The following is a 27,794-nucleotide window of genomic DNA, read 5'->3' as shown; positions in this document are numbered from 1 at the left end:
CCCATCGCGCCATCGCGGAGCAAAGAGGAAACTGACAATGCACCGACAGACAAGACACAGCAGCTTAATTTTGGTATGACTTAGCTGTCTAGCTGTCAAATTTTGTCATTTTAAAATGAATTCAAATTATAAATACCGTTTAGTGTCTCTTTAATGTGTCGTGACAGATCGCTGTAGTGCCTCAGTTTAAGCGGCATTTGAAATGATCATTAGAGGTCGACCGATATGGGTTTTTCACTGGCCGATGCCAATATTTAGAAATCAGGGCAGCCGCTGGCCGATATATGATGCCGATTTTTTTGACCGATATGTTTTGCCGATTTTCTTTTTTTTTTCACCCCATAAAAGTGAGTTTGAGTAAATGATTATTGCAGGGTACAAGATAGTAATAGTAGTAGTAGCCTAATTCAGAGTAATTATACATGGCTCAAAACTTAAGCACCTTCTCAAAACAGTTCTGAAGCAGGCTTTTTGTTTATGTTTGCTGACAGACACCAGTGTTTCCCACAGACTTGCAAATGCAAATTAATTCTATGCCAGCAGGAGATATAGCGGTTTCCCGCTAATGGCTGTAATCTAATAAGCACTGTGACTGCGCTCACGACACAAACGCTACTTTATCAGGCATTACAGGAAAGACGAAATGAAAATGACACCGAAGCTTTTCTGAAGATAGTCGGTTCATTTCAAAGATACATTCATATAAAAACACCCGCGCTGCATATTAATTTTGAAATGTGTAGTGATCAGTTTATTCAGTGAAGTAATATCTCAATGTATGGGAAACACTGGACACTGCTATAAGTCAAATGGCCAAGTGATAACAAAAATAAAAGAGTTCAAACATATTACACAGCCTGCTGCTCATAACTGCTTAAGAGTGCACTGGCCACGAGCGATGACATCGTGGATGCTATTGTCGGACCCACACACACATTTCATGAGGAAAGTTAACGTGCACGTTATAATAATCAGCCCAGAAGTTTCGTCTGAACTGAATGTGTTTCTACTTTCATATGCAAATGACTTGTTGCACTTATGAATATGATAACTTTCTGGCATCAATTCTAGTAGGGTAAAACGTAATTACGCTTTCGAAACGGTCTGTTTTGCCCTGCCATCATTAGCTGAAACTGTGCGTGAACAAGAAGCGGCTGCAGAGTGTGAGTTGCTCCATCTCTCACGCAGCCAGAGAGAGATTCTCCTCTCCGGCGTTCCGCAACAACGCTTAGCTGCCCGCAGATGCGCCTGCCTATAAATCGGCCTAATTTGCAGCACAATCGGCCGATGCCGATTAATTAAAAAATGACCAAAATCGGCCGGCCGATCAATCGGTCGACCTCTACCGATCATCTCTTCCTCTTTACTAGTTATAACATGAAATAAACATGAATGAACATCAGAAGACGTCAACGCTTTGTCAGATTCGGCACTATGATTGGTCATAAAACCTGTCAATCAAACTCTCAATGAATGGTCAATTGGGGCCCACATGAGCACTGCATCCCCACATGTTGTAGCCTATATGTTAACTACAAGACATGTAGTCTTGCCTGCATTTAATCAATAAATGAGGATGATTTTCAGAAATGCAAATGCTATTAAAAATTTTATTTTATAAAATAAAATAAAATGTAAATATTAGATGAAAAAATTTAACAAAAAATAGAAATTGTAATACTAGAATTACTAAAACTAAATAAAAATATACACAAGCTAAATATAAATATTAATAAAGTAAAATAAAAAAATATTTAAAAAATATAAAAAATTCAGTGTGATTAATTTCTTTGTTTTATGATTTTAGTAAAACTATCAAAGCATCCCAAAAATAGGATACATTTATTTTGGGAGCATAATTGCAGAAGGCAGACATTTTCAGAGAATATATACTGAATATATGTTTGTAAGGGTATTTTTTTTAACCCATTGCCCAGTGTGTATGTGTGTGTGTGTGTTACGTAAAATACATTTATAGAATAAAGTAAAAAAGACAAACAAATAAATTATGCTTTAAACAAGAAAAAACTATTTTCCAATGGTTTAATTTTTAAACAACTGTTAAATATTAAAGCAAAAATCTAAATTTCAAAAACACATATTAAGAAAATAATATATGGAGATATGAATCTATTCATAAATCACCTGCAGACGTGAGTGTTGTCCACTATGAGTTACCACACTGATGTCAGGTGCCGTCTATGCCACACACAGAAGCTCATATGCCTGCCACCACAAACCCATAGAGAAGGCTGCAAAACAGCTTCTGTGGTCTCCTATCTCCCTGCCTGACTCACTCCCACATCTGGGCTTAAGTACATAGAGCTGTAGTTTTGTGTCCCTCAGAAAATGAGGCATAATTAGCTTTAGTTTCATTTAATTACTGCCTAAATGTTATGTTACATTTCTGACGAGCGACATAAAAAGCTTCCACAGCTTTATCAAAGAGAACCTCTGCGCTATTTTAGTGAGCATCCAACACTATTACCAACCAGCACAGAGAAAATGGCAATAGGATGATAAAAAACATCAAGGGAATACCACATATTCATAATTTGTGTCATATGTTACAATTTCTCAAACGCATCGTTTCTGATAAGGCAAATGATGGCTACAGCCGAGGTAAAAGTATTTCATTTTTCTGGAGTCGCTTAAGTGTATTTAAACCTCAGCGCGGCGCTTTGATCTGTCAGATTTACGTAAACATCTGTTTCGTGCTGATAGAACGGAGGAATGATATACTAGCGGTGGTTCTTATCAATTCAGCTATCATCAGAGGGAAGTAGCTGATGTGTTGCATTACACGCCCAGCATTTTACGATGAACATCTCGGAATGTTTAGTGTATTAAGAACATCTTTTGTTTACAGTACCAAAAAGGCGGTTGCTAGAATTAACTTATGATTAAGGCTTCTGTCTTCACTGCCTTAAAAACCAGCAGGAAAATATCTTGTCCCTGGAATCCATCACTTTTCGCTTGCTCCGGCAGTGCGCAATCTTTAACTGTACAATTACTGAATGTTTAAAAGCACATTTTTATGTTTGCCCTGAAAATGGAGAGGAAGAAGAAAAATTTCAACAGCTTTGCCAAGGATGTGACCTCGTCACACTACAATTACACAAACTATTTGATGGAACATTTGTTTTCCATTTTACTCCTGAAGCTGCATTTCCTGCGAGTGCTGTGGGTGATGGGAAGTACGGCCTGTAAGTGTGTGCGTCACGGCAAATGAGAACATCGTAGCCCCCCTATATAGGGGCCAAGCCTCAGATTTTGTCATGTACACTCTTAAAAATAAAGGTGCTTCAAAAGGTTCTTCACAGCGATGCCATAGAAGAACCATTTTTGGTTCCACAAAGAACCATTCAGTCAAAGGTTCTTTAAAGAACCATCTCTCTTACCTTTTTGTAATCTGAAGAACCTTTTTTCACCACAAAGAACCTTTTGTGAAACAGAAAGGTTCTTCAGATGTTAAAGGTTCTTTATGGAACCATTTAGACAAAAAGGTTCTTCTATGGCATCGTGAAGCACCTTTATTTTTAAGAGTGTACTGTACATCGATGCAGAGGTAATACTATTTTACACCACAATGTGCAGTTTTGTTGGCAGGAGAGTGAACGTTCATTGTGAATTTATGGGAAACATTTGGGGCTGAGGTCCATGTTAAATTCATACAATCTAATCTGTTCCGTATATAAATACACTCCGAGGCGCAGCCATACTATAAAGCAAACCTGTAGGCTACATCTTGAGCTGAGAACATACCTGTCGTAGCCCCGTCTGGGCCATATGTGTATGCCCGGCAGTTTCAGATCTGTTTGCTCCTTTGTTCCCCAAGGGTACTTCTGGAGGATGTAAGAGGAAATTGTGCGGCATGATGTGTTCTTTATATCTCATTTCAGAAACAAGGCCTTCAGTCTTCATCTCCAATGGGGAACGGAGAGGAAATCTGCCTCGTGTCTCAAGGAACCGAGCAGGTTTCTACATAAAGAGGAAGTGCCCATGAGGCAGACGGGCTGTGCCAAATCAGACAGGCTTATACACTAAAACTGAAGACAGTAGTGTGTGAGCGTGTGTCTTTAGGAGAGGAGGGACCCTCTGTGAAATATTTGAAGTCAAGGGCATCACGCCTGCTTGCATTTCCTCAATTCATAAAATTACCTTCAAAGACCTTTCATCTGTCTAAACGGGGTGCCTGTATCCTTTCGAGACGACTTAACTTTAAAAAAGAGCAATACAAAACTTCTGTACTTGCATCTGTGAGCCTGTGGGGCTGTAAGGTGTGTTTTGAGGATCTAGGTGCAAAGGTTCCTGTCAAACCAAAACCACTCACCTGAGTGAAACAGACAGCTTTTATCATCTACCTATGGAGCCCCCCTCAACTCAAACGCCCCGGTGCCAGTAATTCCCCTCAGTTCTGCTAAAGTACTTCTGCTAAGCTCTTTCAATGCCCAACAAGGTCAGGGGTTTCACACCACAGCAATGGTAAGAAAAACAGGAACATGTCAGGGAAAAGATCCAAAAGTAACTAGAAGGTAGCAGGGATTTGTTCTACATCCAGGTATTAAGTATAAACACTGGGATATGGAGTCTTGGGAACTAGATAAACATTGAAAGGCAAACAAACCAGCTAAAAAAAAGGGGAAAACATTGGGGATTTCTTTCATTGCCGTAAAGCAACTATACTGAAATTACAGTACTGAATAAAATCTGCATACATTTAGCAAAAAGAAAACTAGAGTTTCTAGGAAGAGCAACTGCACCATTTAGACTTGAAATTTGGGGTAGATTTTTAACTTAAACCCAGGTTTGGGCAAAATTCAAAATTGAAATGTTGGCTCCCTTTCCATTTATTAGTGTGAATTTCAGTCAGTCAGCCAGTCAATCAATCAATCAATCAATCAATCAATCAATCAATCAATCAATCAATCAATCAATCAGTCAGTATCTATCTATCTATCAGAATCAGATCTATCTATCTATCTATCTATCTATCTATCTATCTATCTATCTATCTATCTATCTATCTATCTATCTATCTATCTAAATAAAATGTATAAAACATTTTTAATAATTGAAATACAGCAAAATGTAAAAATAAAAAGACTTGAGACAAAAATTTGAAATGTTGCCTAAAACAAATTTAAGTTGAAGTTCACATCAATCAAAAAAATTTTTAAATGTAATCTTTTTTTTTTTTTTTACTTTTTACATTTAATTACCTCTACTTTTAAATCTAAATTCGCCATCCAGTTTGTTGCTTTAATTCAAATTCTGGAATTTAACTGGAATCTCAGTTCAGTTCTGAACAATGCACATCCCCGTTTACAACTCGCGTGTTTATTTTGGTGCATTTACACAATTGTAAATCGACACAGTCTCTTTTGGTTATTCCCTGCTGTGTGTATGCAAGCTTGGATGTCCAAACACCTAAAAACACAGGAATCTAGCAGCAAACGACACTTTGTTTTGTCTGGGTGTCTGTTTCGTTGGTCCAAGCCTCTGGATGTGAGTGGGTCAGGAGCCACAGCTTCCCTCAGTATCGCGAGGCTCTGATTACAAGCTGTGATGTCTCAATAAAAATGCCCGAGAGAGAGAGAGGACAAAAGATTTTAGCGGTGGAGTTGGTGCAACTGTGCACCAGATGTTGAAAATCATACCCTGCTCCCAGCTAGCCCCGAAGAGGGGGTGGTCTAGGGCTAGCTAGCGTCCCACTGATATTGCGGGCACATGAAACGGAACCTCAGCATACACACTATCAAAAGTGGAGCTTATATTAATGCTTATGTGGAATGTATGAATGCATGTTTATTGAAGGCTGTGTGGAGGAAGTGTCTTGCCTGTCATGTGTGATGTGTGTACGCCTGTTGTGTGTGTCTGTGGAGATGAAAGCATGTGTGGGGCCTTGCGGAAGGGCATGCAGTGGGCTACGCAGAGGCCTGGAGGACAGAAGGGCCACATTCAAATGGCAAACACTGAGTGATTGCAGCCTAATTAGAGTGATGATAAACGTATGATGCTATCATGAGACAGAATAACTGTTGAAAGTCATGGTTGCTATACATTATATTGTGAAATAAACATGAAGTGCCTTAGGTTGTCTGTAGCTCAGCTGAAAGAAAGAAAGAAAGAAAGAAAGAAAGAAAGAAAGAAAGAAAGAAAGAAAGAAAGAAAGAAAGAAAGAAAGAAAGAAAGAAAGAAAGAAAAATAAATTCCCATTTATACCGTGTGATTTTTAAGTTATAGTGTATTTGAAAAAGAAAAAGAAAAAATGAATGTTATGTCAAAAGAATGAAATAACAAAAATTAATCTTATGATTTCTGACTGAAATCAGAATGCAGCCGTAATATTAGGTGGATGTGATTTTTTAATCATTACATCAAACATTTAATATCTTCAAATACACGCTAACATTGACTGCTGTAAAAGACAGACAGACAGACAGACAGACAGACAGACAGACAGACAGATAGATAGATAGATAGATAGATAGATAGATAGATAGATAGATAGATAGATAGATAGATAGATAGATAGATAGATAGATAGATAGATCCCCCTAAGCCCAATCCTTCTTCACCAGGACTCCACTTTTAAGGTTCATGCCTGTGGTATAACGACGGATTCTCCATATAAAAGTCAGCGGGATCATGGGGTGTTTCAAATATTGCTCTCTGAAGACAGCTGCTGACAGAATGACAGGGGCCGTATTTATTTTGGTCAGGGAGCAGGGCACTTTGTGGGGAGTTAATCAGAGACTCCCCTCTCCCCCCTACAAGGAATGTAACTGTGAAGAAATAAAAAAGTGAAAAAGATGAACAGGGACTAGTAATGACTTTCGCTCCCTGTGGAAGATTTACCACTGGCAGAACTCCTCAGAGACCACAAGAATTTAGGCAGAGGGTGCGACACAAACTGTAAAGCAGGTGAGAAGTTGCTTGAATTGATGTGCTCCCTGACTGACAGTTATTACTTTTACATGGTTTTTAGATGTCTTCAGTGACCTGGTCTCTCTAGTAGGGAACATAAAGTTGTCATTCTAAAAGCTGCAATTTTTTGCTATCAGGGGGGCAATCAAAGTAACTTTCAAGTTAGAGGGTGCCTCTCGATGTAAACACAGTGCTAAGCATCCAGCTGATTTTAGAGTGAGATCGAGACTGCTTATGACACTCAAGCTAAACATGTGCTTATCAAGTTAGCAAAATTACCTAGGCAGATTGCTTTGATTATTTCTTATTCTCCAAAGTCTTAAAATCTTGTAGATGTCAAAATTATAATACTATAACTATTATTATTATAGAATTCAAGACACTGTTATGTTTTATTTTTGGCTTCCATGCAAAAGTTATATGTTATCACTTAATCAATAGGAAATTATTGCTCAAGCCACTTTGGGTCAGGGAAAATAGACAGAGGATTGATTTTAAATTATAAAAGAAATTCTTTCTTGCAATCAAGCACCATTAGAAAAGCCAACACAAAATTGCAAAAGCTGCAATCAGTGGACTGTAATATCAATATCTCAACAACTTGTTATAAATAATTCAATACGAATCATTAAGGATCAAAAACTATTGACAAACAGCATTTACTGTTGACCTCACACCAGATGCCCATTCTCAGACACTTCATCTTCAGTCGGACATTTACTTTTTGGCAGACACTTCAATCCAAAGTGACCTACAAATGACAAATGGAGAACTGAAAGAAGTGAGCAATTAATTATACAGAACCAATAACATTAGCAATTGGTGCAACGCAAAGATTAAAAAGAAGACCAAAAGGCTACAAATGGATGTAAAGGGAGGATATATGGAGCTGCTGCATGTTGGCTGCGAAACAGCGGCCTCCTGCTCCCGTGTCAGTCCTGCAGAGTTAGCTAATTAAAGAAAGATTAGTCTGTTGGCACACCAGTCACAACAGACCTGGGTGCAAGGCACGGATAATCACCCAACATGCCAGCCAATTAGTGAGCTCCACTTGCCCTGGGAAAGCAGCGCACACTGCGCTCCTGCTCTATCCAATGATAGCCCGCAATATTACCCAGATGTAACTCACCATTTATCATTACTGAATTTCAACACCGAGTCAGGATCTCATAGGGAGTCGTCATCTGAGGATCACTTTCTCCTGTGAGAGGCCCAAGTTTTAGTGGGAAGCGCGAGGCAGCCTGACAGTTATTAAATAAATAAGTGCAAACACACACTCTCGCGCTCGGCAGTGGTGGCGAGAGGCGTCCGCTATTTGTTTTGGAGGGGCACTCGGCACAGTACAAGCGTAAGAGACTCACATAAGAAGTGAATTAGTTGTCTGTGGAAGCTCTCATCTGTAGCAGGAATGTTTGACACTCAAAAGACTCAAAAGAGCTCTTTCACAGTACTACTGGTGGCTGGATATCCGTCCATCAAGCAGCGCCTCTGCAATCACTGATCTCTCCACAACTTCTAAAGGGAGTATTAGATTCATGATACAGGAGGGCTAGCCATACTGTACACATGTATACAGAGGGGGTAAAATATTGTTCCTTTAAGGCCCCGTAATACAAGTGCAAATACCAAGACAACATATACAATAAATTAAAAGAATAGTTCACCCAAAACCTATGCGTTCCAAACTTTTTGAAACACAAAAGATGAGCTGTTTTTGTCCATACATTGAAAGCTGATGGGGTCCAAAATCGAGGTCTGCGCAGATACATTTTTCAGTCCCGCTCCAGAAAGATTCTACGCTGCTCCTGCTAAAAATAAGTTTGATTTCTTTCCATTTCACAACTTTTTGTTTTGTCCTGCTCCTACCCACAAAATCCTGCTGGTCGAGATTGACACGGATTTTTCAGTTTCGTTTCAGTATGAAAACGAAATCGAAACCACTGTCCGTAGGCTATTTTTAGCCTCACACATCACCACTTCTGACCTCATCTTGTTGCATTAGTCGCAGCAGGAAAAAGGAAGGTGCTTTTTCAGAATATCCAACCCTGCACTTGTAAACTGCTTATTTTTTGCTATGCAGTTGATGAGTAATTTTCTACCTTAAAACATAAAATAGTCCCACTTTATATTAGGTGACCCTAACTACTATATACTTACATCAAAAATAAGTACAATGTACTTCATATTACATATAGTGTGTTCATATTGTATTGCAAAACACTTTTGCTGCTATTGAGGAAGGATATGGGTAAGGTTAGGGACAGGTTTTGGTGGTATGGGTAGAGTTAAGGTGTAAGGGATGGGTCAACAGTGTAATTATAAATGTAATTACAGAAATTAATTACAGATGTAATTATATGCAGGTATTTTTTTAAATATAAGTACAATGTAAAAACATGTATGCACACAATAAGTGCATTGTATCAAATGATTAATTTAAATATAAGTACAAAGTAGTTAAGATCACCTAATATAAAGTGGGACCCATAAAATAAATTTGGGTAACTTAATATTTTGTGGGAGTCCCAAAAGTTACTTCTTTTCCCACTTCCTGCTCACACATCAGTATCTTCCCCCCACACTCAGCAATTCAGTTGCCTCAGGACTCCTGAGGGAATGCAGACCTCTAGTACAAAACAATACTGGGCCCCAATGACCCCACTGTGAGAACAAAAACAGACATTTTTCAAGATACCTGGAAAAGAAAGTCATAAAGGTTTGGACCACACAGGTTTACAGTAAATTTAATTTTAAGTTCGAATTGCCAAACTGTTTGCCACCTGTTTGCTATCTCAATTTAAAAATTTTAAGGCATTCTCAATTCAATTCACCTCTTGCAAGAAGCCAAAATGGCAGGATGTTACATTTAAAAATGACAAAGGATCATCAGTTACCTAAGAAGGACATAGAACTGTCACAGATATCAGGGCTTATAGGAAAAACTATATGTTTCTCCTGTTTCAGAAATGGGAAATCAATTACACCATGCAAGGCTCTTTGGCCCTGAGCTATAGAATCTAGAAACCACAGAAAATCGTTATGAGAAGTCAGGCATGCATATCACAGTGCTAAGCAGTCTCACTTGTTCCTGAAGTAACATTTTTTCCCCATAGAGCCACTCGTAAGTGGCGCAGACGTGGTTATGAATGCACCGATATGCCATTCAATACACCATTCCTAGCTGTCTGAGAATCTAAAAGCTGCTTTGCCACGAACAGCAAAATTATCCAATAAGTCTCAATGTCGTGTTTGTGTCTGAACCTCAGTCACACTAAATCCAATGTTAGGGAATTACTACTAGGATTAAGGAGATGATTGGAGGCAATAACAGTCTGAGTTGTTTACACAACATTTAATACAATTGACACAAAGTAACCTGCTGCTAGTTGGTCACAGAAAGGCAGAGGGCTTTGTGGAAAACCTTTGGGCAAGGAAGGAAGAAAAATCTATCCTCAGAACAGCGATACTACTTGACAGACACTCCCTGCTGGAATATCACTCTACAGAGCACTTTCATGGCAAAATAGCATTGTTCTTTGTCTAGCGTGGCTGGTCAGTCAATCGATTTGATGACAGGGGCTGGGTTAGGTGCAAGCTGGAGCTCAGCAGGCATTTCATTTTCACAAACAGCCGTGTGACTATTAATAAATTGTGTTTACAGCCCACTCTGTGCACCACCTTGAGGAGTCCCATCACACTGCCAGAAAGAGGCTGTCTAGCCTGTATTTTGCTGAGTTAGATGTATTCCTAGGTCAACATATTTTGTTGACCCTGGAACAACATTTTAATCCAAATATTTAGTCTTGACCATATCCCAACACCTAAACCTAACCTTAACCATGAGTAATCCCTAAAATCAGAGGAAATGATAGATGAATGACACTGATGTACAAGCACCAAACACTGATTGTAAGCCTAAACTTCACAAAAACTATAAACTGGTTCTTCAGATCTGATTGGTTAATCACAATGTCGTTCCAGGGTCAACAAAGATGTTGATACAGGAACATGTCGCACTTGTTAAAATCAGGTTCTGCGCTGGGAGAGAGCGTTGGCCCGGCAACCGACTCTCAGATCCTAAGTAGATAAGTGAACAATGGTGATAATCAACAATAGTTAGCAACAATACTGATTTAAAGGCAGCGTAGATGATTTGGTTCAAAAACATTCCGATAACAATCACTAAGTTAAGTGGTCTAAATGTATTTATTTGTAGGCTATTTATATTGTCTGTGGAAGGCGTAGGACCATAAAATGTTCATCCAATCTTATCCTTCGGTCTGAGGGCTATGATAGTCTATTCTACCTGCCTGTCAATGTATGTATTTGCATACGTCTGCGCAACCTGTTGCAGACCGAGCAAGAATGAAAGGTGTCATTATTGTAATATTATGTGCTTTGTATTGTAATGTTTTCTCACCGGTGAATGTGATATTTAGCAATCTGTCAGTTCTGCATTCAAACCTCCACTAATGCCGTCTCTCATCTTGTCGCTGGTTAGCCTCTGGTCTGCCTGTGTGCGTTCATGTGCTTTGGAGGAGGCGTGGCTTTAAAGAGTGATTTGCAGCCAGGGTGAGATCTTATGCTTTCAAAGCTAGCTTGCTATTGCTAGCCTCTACGAAATCTATTCCTTCCCTACCTTTAAGTTTCACTATCCTCAAGTCAACAAAACATTTCTTGAGTTGAACATGACTGAAAGACATTCACTCGAAACTCTTTTTAGCTGATTCATTCAAACCAATAAAGTGATTTTTTTATTTTTTTTATTTGGATTTTTGTAAAAAAAGTGATTCATTAAAAGAACCGGTTCATAAGAGTCATTTGTTTGTGTTTTGTCCTGCATAATATTATTTATTGTTCATATTTATTAATAATTGTTTTTAAATTAACATTTGGATTTTGGTAACACTACAAGTTCATTAACATTATTTAATGCATTATGTATCATGAACTAACAATTATTTATTATTATTATTATTATTATTATTATTCATATATTATTTATTTAAAGCGGCTGCTAAATGTAAATGTAAATTTATTTATCTGAAATTATATACTTCATAACATTCAAACATTTATATGATGTTCATTTTAAAGTAACTTTTTCATTAAGATTTATTTTTGGCTTTTTTGCCTTTATTGTGATAGGACAGATCAGATCTGACAGGAAGTGAAGAGGGAGAGAGATAGGGGGCTGGGATCGGGAAAGGTCTTCCAGTCGGGATTCGAACTTGGGATGCCCGTAGCGCAACGGCGCTGCATGTCGGTGCACTGCCCACAAGGATTTTGGCGCTGAGTTAAAGTAACTTTGACCAACCTGAAATGTTAAAATGTGTTAGTATATGTAAAATTAACATTAAATAATATTAATAAATGTTGTAAAATATATTTTTTTCATGTTAGCTATTGCATTATTTAATGTTAACATGGATTTCAACAGAGTCATTAAGTAAAGAATCGCAATGAATCAAATTCTCCCAACCCTAGTAATACTTGAGGCTCTTAAGTAATACTAAACGTCAATCTAAAATAACTGTAAATATCTACAGAAAAAAATGGCGTACTACTTATTGTTGCACTGGTGCATGTGAGTAATTTAAACGACTGGTGTCCAGATGTTTTCATCTTTTCTTAAGTCGCATCTGCATCAAGTTCAAGCTAGGGCTAAAGGTCTGTAAATGATGTCCAGTGACATTTAAGCTCATAGAAATGGAAGCTGGACGATCAGATAAACAATGCCAGAAATACATTCACATGTAGAATTCCTCTCATGTTATTTACCTTCTCGTATTTCCTGCCTATGTCTAATCCATAGCAATCTGCAAGGTCTGCTGTTACGTAATCTTATACCTATTTCAACAGGCGGGTGTCTATCTGATGTTATGTGCATTATGGTAACGGGGTCGTATTCTAGCACACTCCCCCACAGTCACCTTTTGCTTCATTTTTCTTCTTATGTACAGTAGAGCAATTTCCCCTGCAGCAGGGCAGTAACATAAACTTACACATGCATACAAGTTTATAGTCTGGCTGTAATCCTATTTATGTCTCACAAAGTAATTTGTTATACTGCAGAGCAAAGCTGTCGTATTAGGTAGCATTCAGGGACTTATTCGCAAAGTCTTTGGAATCCAGTGTAATGTCGGGGGCTATGTTATACTGGCCTTTCGTTTAATGAAGACTCTAGATCAAGCACCCTTATCCTTATCTAGTGGCTTTGGCTACTTCCTGGTCACTCATGCACAATAATTTCTCTGACATAGTACCTACACTGGGATGTAAGACAATGACTGTAACAACATTATTTCTATAGAATATCATAGAATATCTATAGAAATTAGCAGTATTTTTCTAGTAAGTTCTCTAGTAGTCCCTAAACACCAGTACTAGTGCACTGCCTTAAATACAACATACAACACGATCAGTGTAGTCAGATTTACAGTCAGATTGTTTAGTGAATCAAAAACATACAGTGTGACCAGGGGGCTGTTTCATAAAAGACGCTAAGAAAAGTGGGGATTAAAGTCCAAAACCTGACTTGAAATAACCTAACAAATCAATCGGGACTAAAGCGGTTTCATAAACGACAATTTAAAGGGTTAGTTCACCCAAAAATGAACACGAGTGTGTGGCGGCGCTGACTCAGATCCAGCGTAATGACACATGCTTGCATCATGGTACTGTCGTGAACGCGCGTCCACAAGTGACGCAGTAGAGACGAAAATGTGGAATAAAGTCTTTGTAACTTTACAGTTGAACCACTGATGTCACACGGACTACTTTGTCGATCATCTTGGAACTTTTCTGAACCTTGAACGTGGTAGTTACCTTGCTATCTATGGGAGGCTCAGAGAGCCCTCAGATTTCATCAAAAATATCTTAAATTGTGTTCCGAAGATGAACGAAGGTCTTACGGGTTTGGAACAACACGAGGGTGAGTAATTAATGACAGAATTGTTTCTTGTTAGTTTGGGTGAACTAACCCTTTAAATTCACACAATCTCACTAATTCGATCCAGGTTCAATGAGTCAGGATAATTTGATGTGCACTCTTATTCTTAAGCAGCCCTTATTGTCGATCATGGATCAAATCGATCCACCATGGCAAACAGCAAATATTTGTGCTGTTTAATGCATTTGAGACATTGTGTTTTCCTCAGTGCATAACTGACACATCCCAGGTATATTTTTTACCTGTAAATGTTGGAAAGTCATGCAAATATATCCATTTTGCTGTCAGGAGTGGGCGAGGCTTACGTGAAAACAGATGGAATGCAATAGAATAATGGCGCAATAATTCTGAATAAAATATGCATTCTGCTAAAATATTTTTTGTTGGACATTAAATGTGACATGTAGAATTGTAATCCTACATATAAGTGTATTTTTTTTTATGATAGCAGTAACTGTAAATCAAATGTAAGCTGGCTAATACAGCCCTACTATCTCAAATGAGTTAAATGTGTGTTCTTCTTATCAGTTCAAATGTAGTCTAATTTCTATAATTTATTTTCATTTTTAATTCAGTGGTTTTAACTTTTAATTCAGTGTTTTAAATGCTTTAATGCTTTAAAGACAAATTTTAGATTGGAATGTTTTAATGTTCTACTAATAACCATAAAAGGTACAGCTGTCATAAAACCAGAGAGAAATGCTGCATGGCTAGAAACTGCTGATCAAATTGTATTCATATATCTTTAAAAAAAGGTCATTACATTTTGGGCAAGACACATTAAATACAGTTGGTTGTAGCCTATTTTTTTATTTATTTGATTACTTAAGTTGCATTTTCTGTATGCTTTTATTTGTGGACTAATAATAAAGTCAACTAACTGTATGTGAGAGAGTCAGTGGTAATATCAGTGCATTCCTATTGGTCAGTGTTATAGGAGCTCAGCTTAACCTGACAGTTAGCCTGGTTACCAACCAGGTTAGTTTCCCAGCATAAGTTGCCACAGTGACTGAGCTTGAGCTATGGTAATTTTGCATTCGGAAACCAAATCAAGTGACAATAAGTCAGAATAACTGAAATAAGCCTGGCTTATTTGGTAAACTAGTTTTATGAAACAGCCCCCAGTGTAGCATGATTCATTAACAAATGACTTTTATGATTCTGTTTTAGTGAATCATAAACATGCTGCACAACCAGTGTAGTTCGATTAATGAACAAACAACTCTTCTTTTTGTGAATCAAAAACATACAGTGTGACCAGAGTAGCCTGATTCACTAACACAGAACTCTTATGAATCAGTTCTTTTTAGAGAATGAAAAATATGATGCACGATCAGGGTAGTCCAAGTCACAAACAAATGATCCTCACGAGCTTGTTCTTTTTAATGAATCAAAAACATGCAGTGCTACCTGTGTAGCCTGCTTCATTAATAAATTACTCTTTTGAACTGGTTCTTTTAAGTGAATCAAAAACATAGCAAGAAAAGTTAAGTCTGATTCCCATACTAATGAATCTTAAAGAGAGAGTTCTTTTAATGGATTGTTCAAAAATATAAGCTACCACTTTGAATAAGTCGGACAAATGACACATTCTGAAGTGCAAGTTACCTTATATTATATTCACTGATATCTGTATCGAAAGTATTATGTCAGTATCATTACTGACTGATCGTCCATGTGACAACTTGCCGTTAAACATTTCTTGGCAAGTTCAAATGCTATGTACTGTAAATATTTCCTCAAAGAGGTAAACTCTGTTAGTGACTCATACTGACCATATTACCAAGTAGGACTTCCATAAGCTTACTTGCAAGGTGATTTCTAAAGGTAACAAAGGAACAGCTTCACTCCATGTTCAGTTAAGACAATGGCTCACTGACCTCAGATGAGATCATTGAGACCAGTAACCATGAATCACAATGCCAGTTTTTAATTAAAGATGACTATAAAATACTCTTGGAAAAGGTCAAGAGGAGCTAAATTAGGGAGGGAAAAATTCCTGTGGAGAGAGCCAACGTAGGGTACAGAAGGAAGACGTGCAAGAAAATCACTATTTCCAACCTTCCTTCCCCACCTTACAACCACTGGATGGGGAAAAGGGCCATGTGACATGTCTGAAACATATTAACTCCATCAGCGCCTCTCTAAAGCAACTGTCAGGGTGTCTATGTACAAATGTAGGCCATTTTTTAAGTCTTACAAATGATTTGAGTGAAAATGAATGGATTCCGTTTTAATGATGCACTTTTCAAAACTGGTAATAGCTCATAGAGCAAAATTCAGTGGCTGTGACCTGATACTGAAGTGGACTTCATGGAAATTTAGATATAGTACAAGACTGAGGTACCTAAATAAACAGTGGAAACTGAGTAAGTTCAACTTTGTATTGCCTCAGGTCTCTGGGTTGACAATTAACCTTTCCATAATCAGTCAAAAAAACGTTCTCAATGTGAATGTGCTGTCCTTTACTGACCTACGAAATTGAAATTACATGTGTACTCGGTGTGACAGTATCATAAGTCAGTGACCGCAAAAGATTTAAGTTTGTTCAGGTGAGCAGAACGAAAAAAGCTGTGAGGAAACGTCTCGATTAATTATCATCGTGAGTTTTCCCTGATAAGCCCTCCTGAATACGGTAATTATTTCCACGAGTAAACTTGGCCCATATCTTTTCAAACTAAACACTTTATAAAATATGTTTCCTTGGCTCTATTTACTCAAAAAATATTTTCCCTCCGATTTCACTTCTCGTTTTAGTGGTAAAATACATGCACCACCTACCGCAAATAACTCTCTTATAGAGAAAGGAAACAGAGTACCATTGAGGAAACCTGCACTTCATACTTTAAGGAATTCCACTGGGAGGAGAGGAGAATAAGTGAGAGAACACATACGCTCTCAAGAAAAGAGAGAGAAAAAAACCTAAGGCGAGCTGGCTAAAGTGAGCATGGAAAAATACTAATAAATCATGAATGAAAATGCCAGTCGACACTGAAAACCCAAATCGAGGGGTTGAGGTTAGGCGGTCGACTTTTCAGTCCAGAAAAACAGAACTCAAGATTAAACAGGTGAGATGCAGACGAAAAGGCCGCAGTGCTATTTCCTTCTTTGAGTGAAGGAGGTTTGGAAATCTCATGAAATTGACGATTTGCAGATGGAATGGATGAATTGTCTCTTAAACAAGGGCTTGTACTGAAAGCATGAGCACATATGCTGGTTCAATTACACACACTCACCTTTTCTGCAATGTCGCATAGCCATTTTGCATCTCCTGGACTCGGCGATGGTCGGACATGGTATCGTATCCTTTGGTGGCTTCTTCACAATATGCCGTGTTCGGGTTTCCAGACCCCACTTGAAACCACAGGTTTTGTTTCTTCTGGTGCAGGTCCCCCACTCACTCCACTGGCCCACCTCACAACCCTCTATTGGGTGAAACACAACTAGAATTTAGATTTAAATTTTAAATGTATTTTTTTAACTAGATGATGATGATGATGATGAAAACCATTGATAAAGGCTATGAAAGTTTGGATATGATAAGATACAATACAGTAATATTAGACCTAATGAACAATATCTTTAATCAGATATGTTTAAGGTTTTCAAAATTGAGATTTTAAATGTCTTTTGTGGACTGAGGAACTGAATATTAGAGATAGACAATGTCTAAAATCTATCTTAAACTGGTAGTTGTGTTTGGGAACTTAGTAACTGGTTCTAGCTGATCAGAAAAGGTTATTAACTCTTTCAAGCTGATTGATCAGCCACTATATGTCCCAAAAGCCAGCTTTACCTTCTTAAACTGGTTTGACCAGTTGGTCGCTGGTATTAAAGATGGTCTATCTAATGACAATGACCAGTTTGGAACAACTAATGACCATCTTAGATCGATTACAAACCAGTTATCATGTTCCAGAACAGCTAGCAGCTTCATCTGGATTCTCCAGTAGGCTTGTATAAAAAAGTTGACTTACCTCCACACTCCATGCTGTCCTCCAGAGGAGCAAAGCCCTCTGGACACTTTTCGAAGCAACGGCCCTTGTGCAAGTAAAAACCAGGCTTGCACTTTGTGCAGAAGTCTTTGCTGAAGCAGGCCTCACAGTTATCTATCCTACACCCTGTGAAGAAACAAGAGAGACAGACGTCAGTCGGGACAGCAGACAAAACCTCCTCATCTGGAGCAGACTGAAAGTTGGGGAAGGGGATCGGCGTGAGAGAGGGATTATGGGTTGGGAAAAAGGCATTTTGATGCCTTGTGAAGCTTTTCTCTTTAAGGGAGTGAGATATTCCAGTGCAACTTCTTCTGACATGCATGTTGAGCCAGGGAGTGTTTTTAGGGCTGCATAGAACTCCAAAGATGTGATGACATCCGGAATGAGAAATTACCTCATCATGACCCTTTCACAGAAAGAAAGGAAAGCAGAACATCTCCAAGCATTCAAGAATACAGAGTTAGAAGGAAAGTTCTGTTCTCATTCGCTCTCTTGACCGAGCAAGCGGTAGCATACTTTATTTGCATAAAAGCATTACTAACATAAAATCTTTGCAAATTTTTATCAAGAATGTAACATGAAATTGTTATTTGTGTACGATCTCAGCAAAAAAAACTATGATGAAATCATTATTAACATACAATTTTAGCAATTAATGAACAAGAATATAGCATGAAATAAATTAGCAATAATTAACAATTATTAGCAATAATGTGGCATAAAATCATTATTAGCATAACACTTAATAAATTATAAAAAGAACTTAGCATAGCATTATTATTAAAATAAAATCTTAGCAACTAGGCATTAAAATTAACATAAAATTTAAGCAAAGTTTTAACAAGAATTTAGCACAAAAAAAATAGTATTAGCATAAAATTTAGCATTTTTTTTGCAATAAATTAGTCTCAGCTAATGATGTCTGATGCATATTGCTCACAAAATTGGAAACATTTCAGAAGTTTCAAAGTTGTCATTGGATTGGTTGAATTATACAGGATTTCCAGGAGAAGTGTGTGTTTCGCTTGGAAACAAAGATGCCGTGATGCCAAACCCCCTCAATTAAGAAGAAAGCTGTCGTGTTTACAAGTGTGACGATGAGCGCTTATCAGAATGAACTAAAGACTGGATTTTCAAAAGAATGTGAAATATGTAAAGTTTGCGGCATAGAATCTTTAAAATATGTCTAAGAGTTTTACACACCGGTCTGATATTGTGTCAACATTTCCACGCCCCTAAACATGACGCGGCACAAAATGAAATGTGATTGGTTGCTTTACCTTTCAGTTATATGGCCTCTTGGGCAGGCCTTGGCCATTCAAAGCGGCCAAGGTTCCCAGACCTTCTGCTGTCAGTCTGAAGGTCTGGCTATGCGAGACTAGCCAGAACTTAGCATAAACCATTATTGTCATAAAATCTGAGCAAATTTTCAGCAAGAACACAACATAAAATCATTTTAAAAATCTGAACAAATTATTAACAAAAATATAGCATTATATCAGTATTAGCATAAAACCTGAGCAAATGAAAAAATAATTTAACATACAGTCATTATTAGTATAAGAATTTGACAAATTATAAGCATAAACTCAGGATAAAATCACATTTAGCAAAAAATATTTGCAAAGTTTCAGCAGGAACTTATCTTAAAATCATTAATCATTAGGATACAATTTGAGCAAATTTTCAGCAAGGCCTCAGCATAAAATCACGATTGGCATTAAAATCTTAAAAGGTCACAGTCTAGGCCTAAGTGAACAGATTTAGTCTGGAACATGATGAAGTTCTTCTGTGTTAACATCAGAGTTGGGTGGAAGGGAAAGTGGGGTCAAGACACTGTGAAAGAGGCAATACCGCCGCACCGATCCTCCCATGCCCCGCCTTGCCACAGCATATCAAGGGCAGTGTGCCAGCATTTCATCAAGTTGTGGCTCTGCAAATAGCACGTCAGGCAGAGCGAAATTACATGAGCCACACCAACAGGGCGATGCGCTGGCCTCCATAATTAAAAGGAGCCACTGAGAGCTGTCTAATTTATGGCACTTCTTAAAAGCTTCTTCAGAGGCCCGATTGCCTGATAGGCACTGGATCTCAGATTACAGCTATCTACAACCATGTGAAGCAGGTTGCAGGTTCCACTCAGGTACATCAAGGCACCCTGTTTGTGGATCTTTAGCGGGAAGTTGGTAACTTTTACCGGTCTACAGGTAAGCATGCATTTAAAAGAGAAAATCTGGCACATTACAAAGAGATAAGGCTTGTGATTTAATCTCTGACCCTCTCTGGGTTTCGTGAAGGTTCTCACCATCACACCCCCCTAATTAGACCATCTCCAGCAGACCAGCCTGTCTCCTCAACTACATTCCTTCCCAACAAACGAGTCCTTCCCCTTCTTCCTTTGAACCCCTGAAGCCTCCGCCCACTTTTCCTGATCTCTCACACTTTCTTTAACCAGTCCAAACAATCTCATGCAGAGAAAATAACACACACACATATTGCAGTCCAACAACCATAATCACCATCATTATCACTCCCAGGCCAATGACTGTGATACAGCATTTGTTGACATTTCGCAAATTTCAAAACCAATATTTCTAGTCCTGTATGTCCTGCATGTCAAGCAACACTCCTTAAGCATAATTACATGCACAATAGGTTCAACCTTAATATTTCATTGCTTAATTATTAACAGAGAGATGACAGGAAATCACAGGAGAAATTATGCAGGCATTTTTCAGCCAGTCGTGTTCTAATTCTGCTTTGCCATGCCAAATTTTTCACTGAACCCACTAAATGTTTTATGTATTTTTATTAGTTTTCATTGTAATTATTATTTATTTTTCCTTTCATTGTTCTTTATTTTTTTAAATTTTTTAAATATTTTTCTTCAAAAACATTTCACAATGTCTTTCTTTAAAAAGGTATATGTTTCGTCTTTACAAAAAAAACAGCAGACCTCATTTTTGTTAAACCCTAATATGGAGACTAGACTCGAACTTGTGGTGCCCATGTGAGCACCACTGCTCATGTTCACATGCATTCTAACTGCTAAGCCATGGTTGCAGCAAATATAACGCACGCTTAGACTGAACCGATGAGATTAAAGAGTCTCGTAGTTTTGCTGCAGGGCAAGAATGTAAAGCATGCTATTCAAACAAAAAATAAAAAGTACATCTTCATCATGTCATTGTCTTTAACACCCTTGTCTTTACATCAGCCAAGACACCGGGGCAGAACTGCATCTTTTGTTTGATAAACACGTGCTCTGGCTGGTCAAGTTACACTGTGCTGTAGAGATCTTGGCACGGAGTCTGAGGAGAAGAAGAAGGCCACACAGATGGATCCACTCACTTTTGTTCACAAAGTAATCAGAGCTCTGGGAGTCTCTATGTCCCTACATGTCCAATCTATGACAGGGAGCAACAGCTAATAAATGAGCTTTGTAACAGAAAAGCCGCCTCTGTCCTCCGCCTGATATATTGGCGTCACAGGGAGGCTGTCATCACCTTTTGGATCGCTTACTTCAACAGGGAATTGAGGAGGAAAACGCAAAAGAGTAACTATTGGCACACGACTCAGACAGTGACTGGACTGACTCGTCATGAAATGTCATTTGTCATCCATGATCATGTGCAGATGCTGCAATATCAAAAATCGCTGCGTTGGAATATCAGATAGAAATTAGTAATGCTATACGTATCTAAAGGTGAGTTTGGGTTCAAAAGCCTCATTCGTATCAGTGAGAAGGTCTAGATCAGGGCTCTCAAACCATATAAAATATAATTAGAAATGATTTTAAATAATGTATTCATTTCAAAACTGTAGATAGAGTTTGAGACCCCTGGGCTACAAAAAAGTTCTTCCATTGAGGTGAGATGCAATGAAGGTGGTCTTCTATTCCAATAGGATTAACCTTGGTGCCACTTTTGAAGGCCTAGATGATAACAGGAGACTAATATGACATAATTAGATCACTTGTTGTCGTACAGACATGGGAATAAGGACAGACGGTGGGAATCTGATGAAACCCAATGCAAGAGGGGCAAAAATAAGCCTAGACAGAACATTAGAAGAAGCTGAAATTGCCTACTCTGCTGCAAACTGTTGCTTGAGATTTATGTTTGTCCTTTTTTTCCACTTGGCTTTCAGTGTGGTTTTCAAGTCAAGTGCATGTTGAGTTGAATCATCAAGCTTTAGGGGTGATCTAATCCGGAAAGACTTGTGGTAGGAATGCCTCTCTGCTGTGGTCTGAATGAAACAAAAAAAACAATAAAGCAAATTATACTGTGGACATTCGAGCCAGTGTCATATGCAAGCAGCTGTGAACCACGTTGGTCAGGGCTGTTGAAAGTTTAAACATGTAACAGTAACTTCTTTTTCTACAAAAAATCGACTTTTAATCCTGTATGGCAGTGCCTTGTAAACAAGGGGTAAATTTGGTAGCCGGTCCTGAGGTCACAGTAACCAATGCATAGCATTTGGCAGCCATCTGCGGTGCAAAAGGGATGCCCATGCTTGGGGAGTGCTAAATCCGGCCACATTTTTCCATTTCTCGTACTGAAAGTGCCTCGCTGAAAGAGCCTGTCCCATCTGACCTGCTTTGTTTATGGTGAGCACATTATGTGGTTGACTTTTTCACACCCAAAAATGTCATTTTGCTGCGCCAGTGGGTACAACAAGCCCTCTGGGTTTTTCTTAAGGACCTTGGAGCATCTATTTGCAGCTTCATGCAAGAGAGGAAGCTACATACAAATTTATTTAGATACTTAACTGTAAGTTTACCAATTTTCACCAGCTTTGTGACTTCTTTGGAAGTCTAAGAACCATAAAATGTCAGTGCAATCATTGCATTCAGTCCAGTGTTTAGCCGGTGAAAAAGAAATTCAGATTCTATTACAGAACTGTAAGCCAAAATTCAAAGACTTGCCAAAATACACGGAGACAGACAACGGGGTAAAACAAGGGTAAACAATGGCAGTGTTTTTACAAGATGGAGGAATTTGATGGAATGTTTGGGTTTCAGTTGATCCAACTGACCTTGCAAAGATTCTTCTCGACAGGTAAGCTAAACTTTAAGTTAAAAAAAGTATTCGTAATATGTTCAACCTTTGACTGAAAGTAACATAATTTCACCAGTTTACTGTTATAGACCTGTTATAGCTGTGTTTGTGATGTTTAAGTTGGGGGAAGGCATGATGTGCAAAATGGGTGTTTTTGCAAAGGTTGTCTGAAAACATGCTTTATTTTTGTAGTTCGGCTAAGTGACATTAACAGCTCAAAAATGGCATATTCCACCTTTAAAATTGTGTAAATGTAATTGCATTAGCATGTCATTCCATCAAACTAAGTGGCTAAATAAATAAATAAATAAATGACAGTAATTTACATAAAAACATATTGTGGTTGTCAAACATCAGTGGTTAAAAGTTAAATTGGTTGGAAAGTCATTCTAAAAGCGGATGAGAAAAAGTCTAACATCAATTGTTTACAGATGTCACTTGGTTTGATGTTTTGTTTTTAAATGCAATGATGTTCATTCATTTTAAGTGTGGCAAAAAACTATTTTTTTTTGTAGACCACTATAATCATAACAAAAATGACAACTATTAAATTCTCTATAAATGTTCGGTATATTAAATTCAACTTTACAAGAGCCATCTAAATTCTCGATGACCAACCTGACCTATAAAACTCTCTGGGTTAAGGATAGGTGTACCACTTACACAGTCTGGCAAATCGAATTCTCTGGAGTGAGAGAAAGGCCAACGGCAACTGTTCTTTTGCAGGTCCCAAATGACATCACTTTAACTGCAGCCCATTCTTTCCCAGATGGTACAGGACTCATTACCTCATTGGAAGGACATATTGTGGAATTGCGTTGATTCTTTAACTACATTTGGGTACCAATTTAGGCAGCTAAAGTCCTTTCGTGTGGCTGAGGTCCACCTCGGTCCCACTGGATTATCAAAACTACCCATAAAACTCAAAAGCTTAGGAAGGTTTCGAACAGACTTACTGAAATGCGCATTTAAAATAGTGACAAAGTGGGAATACTTACAACAACAGAACAATAGGAACAGATTTTACAACACCAGGGACGATAAAACATAGTATAAAATTGGATGAAACAATTATCCTTGACATGGGGGCTCTCATGTGGCACATATACTAGTCCTGGATGAACTGTGATACTTGAACTACACGTCTAGGATATTGGCCATCAGAAAGCTCTAAAAAGGGTTTCCATATGAGTAAAGAGAGAACAGGGAACTTCACATGCGGACAAACAGGAGGTCATCTGGGGCCAATATCTTTTATTTAGTGGAAGGCTGCTTACTAACATAGGCTATCAATCATGTGAAAGATATTTCATAAAGTCATGAAGTCAGCATTAAAACTCCCAGCCCTGCCTCCATGAGGAGAAGTATCAGTAAGCTGGTAAGTACCTTGATGGCTGCTGTAAAGATTATGGTTGAAACTAGTCTCTGCTTACAAGTTTTATCCTAATTCTCAGTCTGGAACCTTTTCATGTATCTGCTTATGCATCCGTGAGAAAGAGGGCGTGGGGGGTTTCGTTGTGGTGACACTGAAAGTCTTCAAATGTAAAAGGAGAAAAGGAGGGTTCAAGATGGATGAGGAAGAGGGCTTTCACTTGACAAACTGTGGAAAAACTGATGGTACCATCGCACTTTTTTTCTAGCATTTATTCATCCTTCATCCTTCCCACAATTTCTTTTTATCTGGTTAGTTTCAGTGGTAGGCTGCAGCAGTGTTTGGGAGCAACTAACCAACAGCAGAGAGGCTACTAATTTATGTCATATTTTATCGCACACACAGTCAAACAATCAGGTAATGATTAAACACACTCTCCAATTAAGTTTCTCTCAAATAACACCATGAAGACCGATTTATTTTATAAGTCGCTTCATTTGGATGGTTCATTCTAACAAACTGGAACTCCCTGCTGTTTTACATGTTCATTTTTTTTCAATGTAGCAATAAAAACTATAATCCAGCTTTTTGTTACAGTTTTTTAATGAGTTATATAACTGCGTTTTGCTTGTTTGCTCGTTTGTTTTATTTAATTGCATTTACTGCAAATTTAGGTGTATTAATAAAGGTATGATAAACTACTATGTTAAACTACTTGATACCCTAATGTGTTTTTGTGCTAAAGAAATTCTGCTCTTAAAGGGATAGTTCACCCAAAATTGAAATATCTGTCTTAATTTCCTCACCCTCATGTTGTTCTAAACCTGTATGAGTTATTATTTTATTATTATTTATATACTATCATAGTATTTATTAGTAATTTGAATTTGCTTTTATTTTTTGTATTTTCTGTTTTCTTTTTAATTTTAAGTTTTAGTCATTCTGTTATGTGCCTTTGTCATTTTTACTACTTTTTTTATTTGTTCTATTTATTATATCAATTTTAGTAATTTTAGCACTAAAACTTATTTCAGTTAGTTGCCAGGGTAAAATTTCTAGTTTTTAAAGTTTTTCATGTAATATTTATATTTTATTTAATTTCAACTTTATTTAAATTATCAAAATTATTTTAATAGTTTTAGTTAACAATAAAACACTGCTATGGAACTACAATAAATAAATAAATAAAAATACTGTGATGAACGACACCCATTGACTTTCATTGGGTCCACTTTATATTAAGTGGCCTTAACTACTATGTACTTACATTTAAATTAATCATTTGATGCAATGCACTTATTTTGTGCATACATGTTTTTACATTGTACTTTAAATATTTTATATTTTTAAAATACCTGCATCTAATTACATCTGAAATCATTTCTGTAATTACATTTATAATTACACTGTTGACCCATCCCTTACACTTTAACCCACCCTTAATGCTACCTATACCACCAAACCTGTCCCTAACCTGTATCCCACCTCAATAGCAGGAAAATTGTTTTGCAATGCATTATGAACACAATAAGTACATTGTACTTATTGTTGATGTTAGTACATAGTAGTTAAGGCCACTTAATATAAAGTGGGACCAAAGAAAGTCATTGACATAAGCGTGAGTAAATTATGACAGAATTGACATTTTGGGGTGAGCTATCCCTTGAAAGGGGTCCTATTATGCTCTTTTACAAAGTCTTGATTTTGTTTTGGGGGTGTACTAAAACATGCTCTCATGCTTGGTGGTTCGAAAAATTCATTATTTTTCACATAATTTACATTATTAAAATACCTTTCTCCCCAGGCTGGCACAAACGGCTCAATTAGTTCCGGGTTTAATGAAGGTCCGCCTTCCGAAAAACAAAATGTGTTGTGATTTGTTAGCTGTCCCAGTGCGTTGTGATTGGCGAACAGCTTCGACGGTGTTTCAGTACTGCCACGCCCCCTTGCTCCGTCTTTCAACAAAAGCTTTTGGCGAATCCGGCACTTCTCAGTTCTCACTCGTGTTGTGGAAGCTGTCCTCGGTAAAATGTGCAGCACACAATAGCAAATTGGGGTTATAATGCTCAGGAACAGAGTTAAAAAGTCAATTGCAACCACTGTTTCCTGACATCATCCGTTTTCGGAAGTGAAAAAAAACAGAGTTTCAGGCGGTTGCACACCGGACGAGAAGCGCAGTGTCGCGCCACGTCTTTAAAATTTTAACACATTATTTTCTATGAGTGTAGGCACACCGGCGGCGCCGGTCGGCATCTGTCCGCAGCGCCCAGCTAGGTCATGTTATATTTGTAAGATTTGTTCTAGACCAGCGGTTCTCAATCCCAGTCCTCGCGCACCCCCGCTCTGCATGTTTTGCACGTCTCTCTTTGTCAACACACCTGATTCAGATCATCTCGTTAGAAGTGAGCTCCGTGCATGAACCGTGTTCCGATTGACATGGTCCCTACACAGTGTCCATTGCTCCCTACTCCCTGAGCAGGGGAAATCTGTTGAAGTTTACTTCACTTCGGAATATTCATTTACAGATTTGCGCTCCGCCGCTGCCAGCAGCGTCTTCACACACAAACAAAACTTACTAGAGAAGCGTGAAGTGGGACATAATATACCTCTGTAAATAAATACAATTTAAATTCACGTCTCGCACACTTAAATGCCCTTTGTATGGAACATATACACTCCCTTCAAACTGGAATCATGGAGGAATATCCGGTAATGTCCACTTCGCAGGGCACTTACAGTCAAATATAACAAACGTATGAAGCAATAAGAGAAACATACAAAATGTGCAGAGCGGGGGTACGTGAGGACTGGAATTGAGAACCGCTGTTCTAGACATGCCAAAAATTTGACGCTACAGCACAGCAGCTCTTCTTCTTGGTTTTCTCTGATGCACTAACTCTGCAGCAGCACTTCTTCTTCATCGTCTCGTCTGATGCACTCACTCAACCAAGCGTTCTAACCACAACCTCCCCCCTCCCCACCCCCCAACCATTCGAATTTCAGTAGGCGGGAATTCTTTGTAATGAAATTCTAATGAGCCGCTTTGTGATATCATAAAGCCCGGAAACCAAACGCTGTAGTCCAAACGAGCCGTTTGCTGTAGTTCTTGAAAATTGATTTTTTAAAAACTAAATATCTCCATTTGGAGTGGACTTTGAGATTTGTAACTTTCTAGATCTTTTTTATGCCCAAACATACACACTGCACACTGACTAAAATTTAAAAAAGTGAAAAAGCATAATAGGACCCCTTTAAGTAAATTATACAGTCTTATAAATATATATTTAAAGGGGTCATGTGATGCGATTTTAAGTTTTCCTTTCTCTTTGGAGTGTTACAAGCTGTTTGTGAATAGATAAGATCCCTAAAGTTGCAAAGACTAAAGTCTCAAACCAAAAGAGATATTCTTTATAAAAGTTAAGACTCGTCCACGCCCTCCTAAAACGCCTCGTTCAAACATGCCCCCACATGTCTACGTCACTGTG

General features: G+C 38.1%; 1 protein-coding gene across 1 annotated transcript in view; it reads right to left on the bottom strand.

Annotated features, from left to right (window-relative positions):
- Positions 1-27,794, bottom strand: part of LOC107600624 (R-spondin-2-like) — a 62,103-nt gene that overhangs the window by 11,342 nt on the left and 22,967 nt on the right. The window contains exons 3-4 of the mRNA XM_016292561.1: positions 17,860-18,003; positions 17,119-17,307 (exon numbers count right to left, since the gene is read on the bottom strand). Coding sequence (XP_016148047.1) covers positions 17,119-17,307; positions 17,860-18,003 — 333 coding nt within the window. The remainder of the gene's footprint in view (positions 1-17,118; positions 17,308-17,859; positions 18,004-27,794) is intronic.

Source organism: Sinocyclocheilus grahami, unplaced genomic scaffold (genome assembly GCF_001515645.1).
Source record: "Sinocyclocheilus grahami isolate Dianchi unplaced genomic scaffold, SAMN03320097.WGS_v1.1 scaffold288.1, whole genome shotgun sequence".
In the NCBI taxonomy this organism is placed as follows: domain Eukaryota; kingdom Metazoa; phylum Chordata; class Actinopteri; order Cypriniformes; family Cyprinidae; genus Sinocyclocheilus; species Sinocyclocheilus grahami.
The sequence above is the reverse complement of the archived record's forward strand: the minus strand, read 5'-3'. Positions and strand labels throughout refer to the sequence as shown.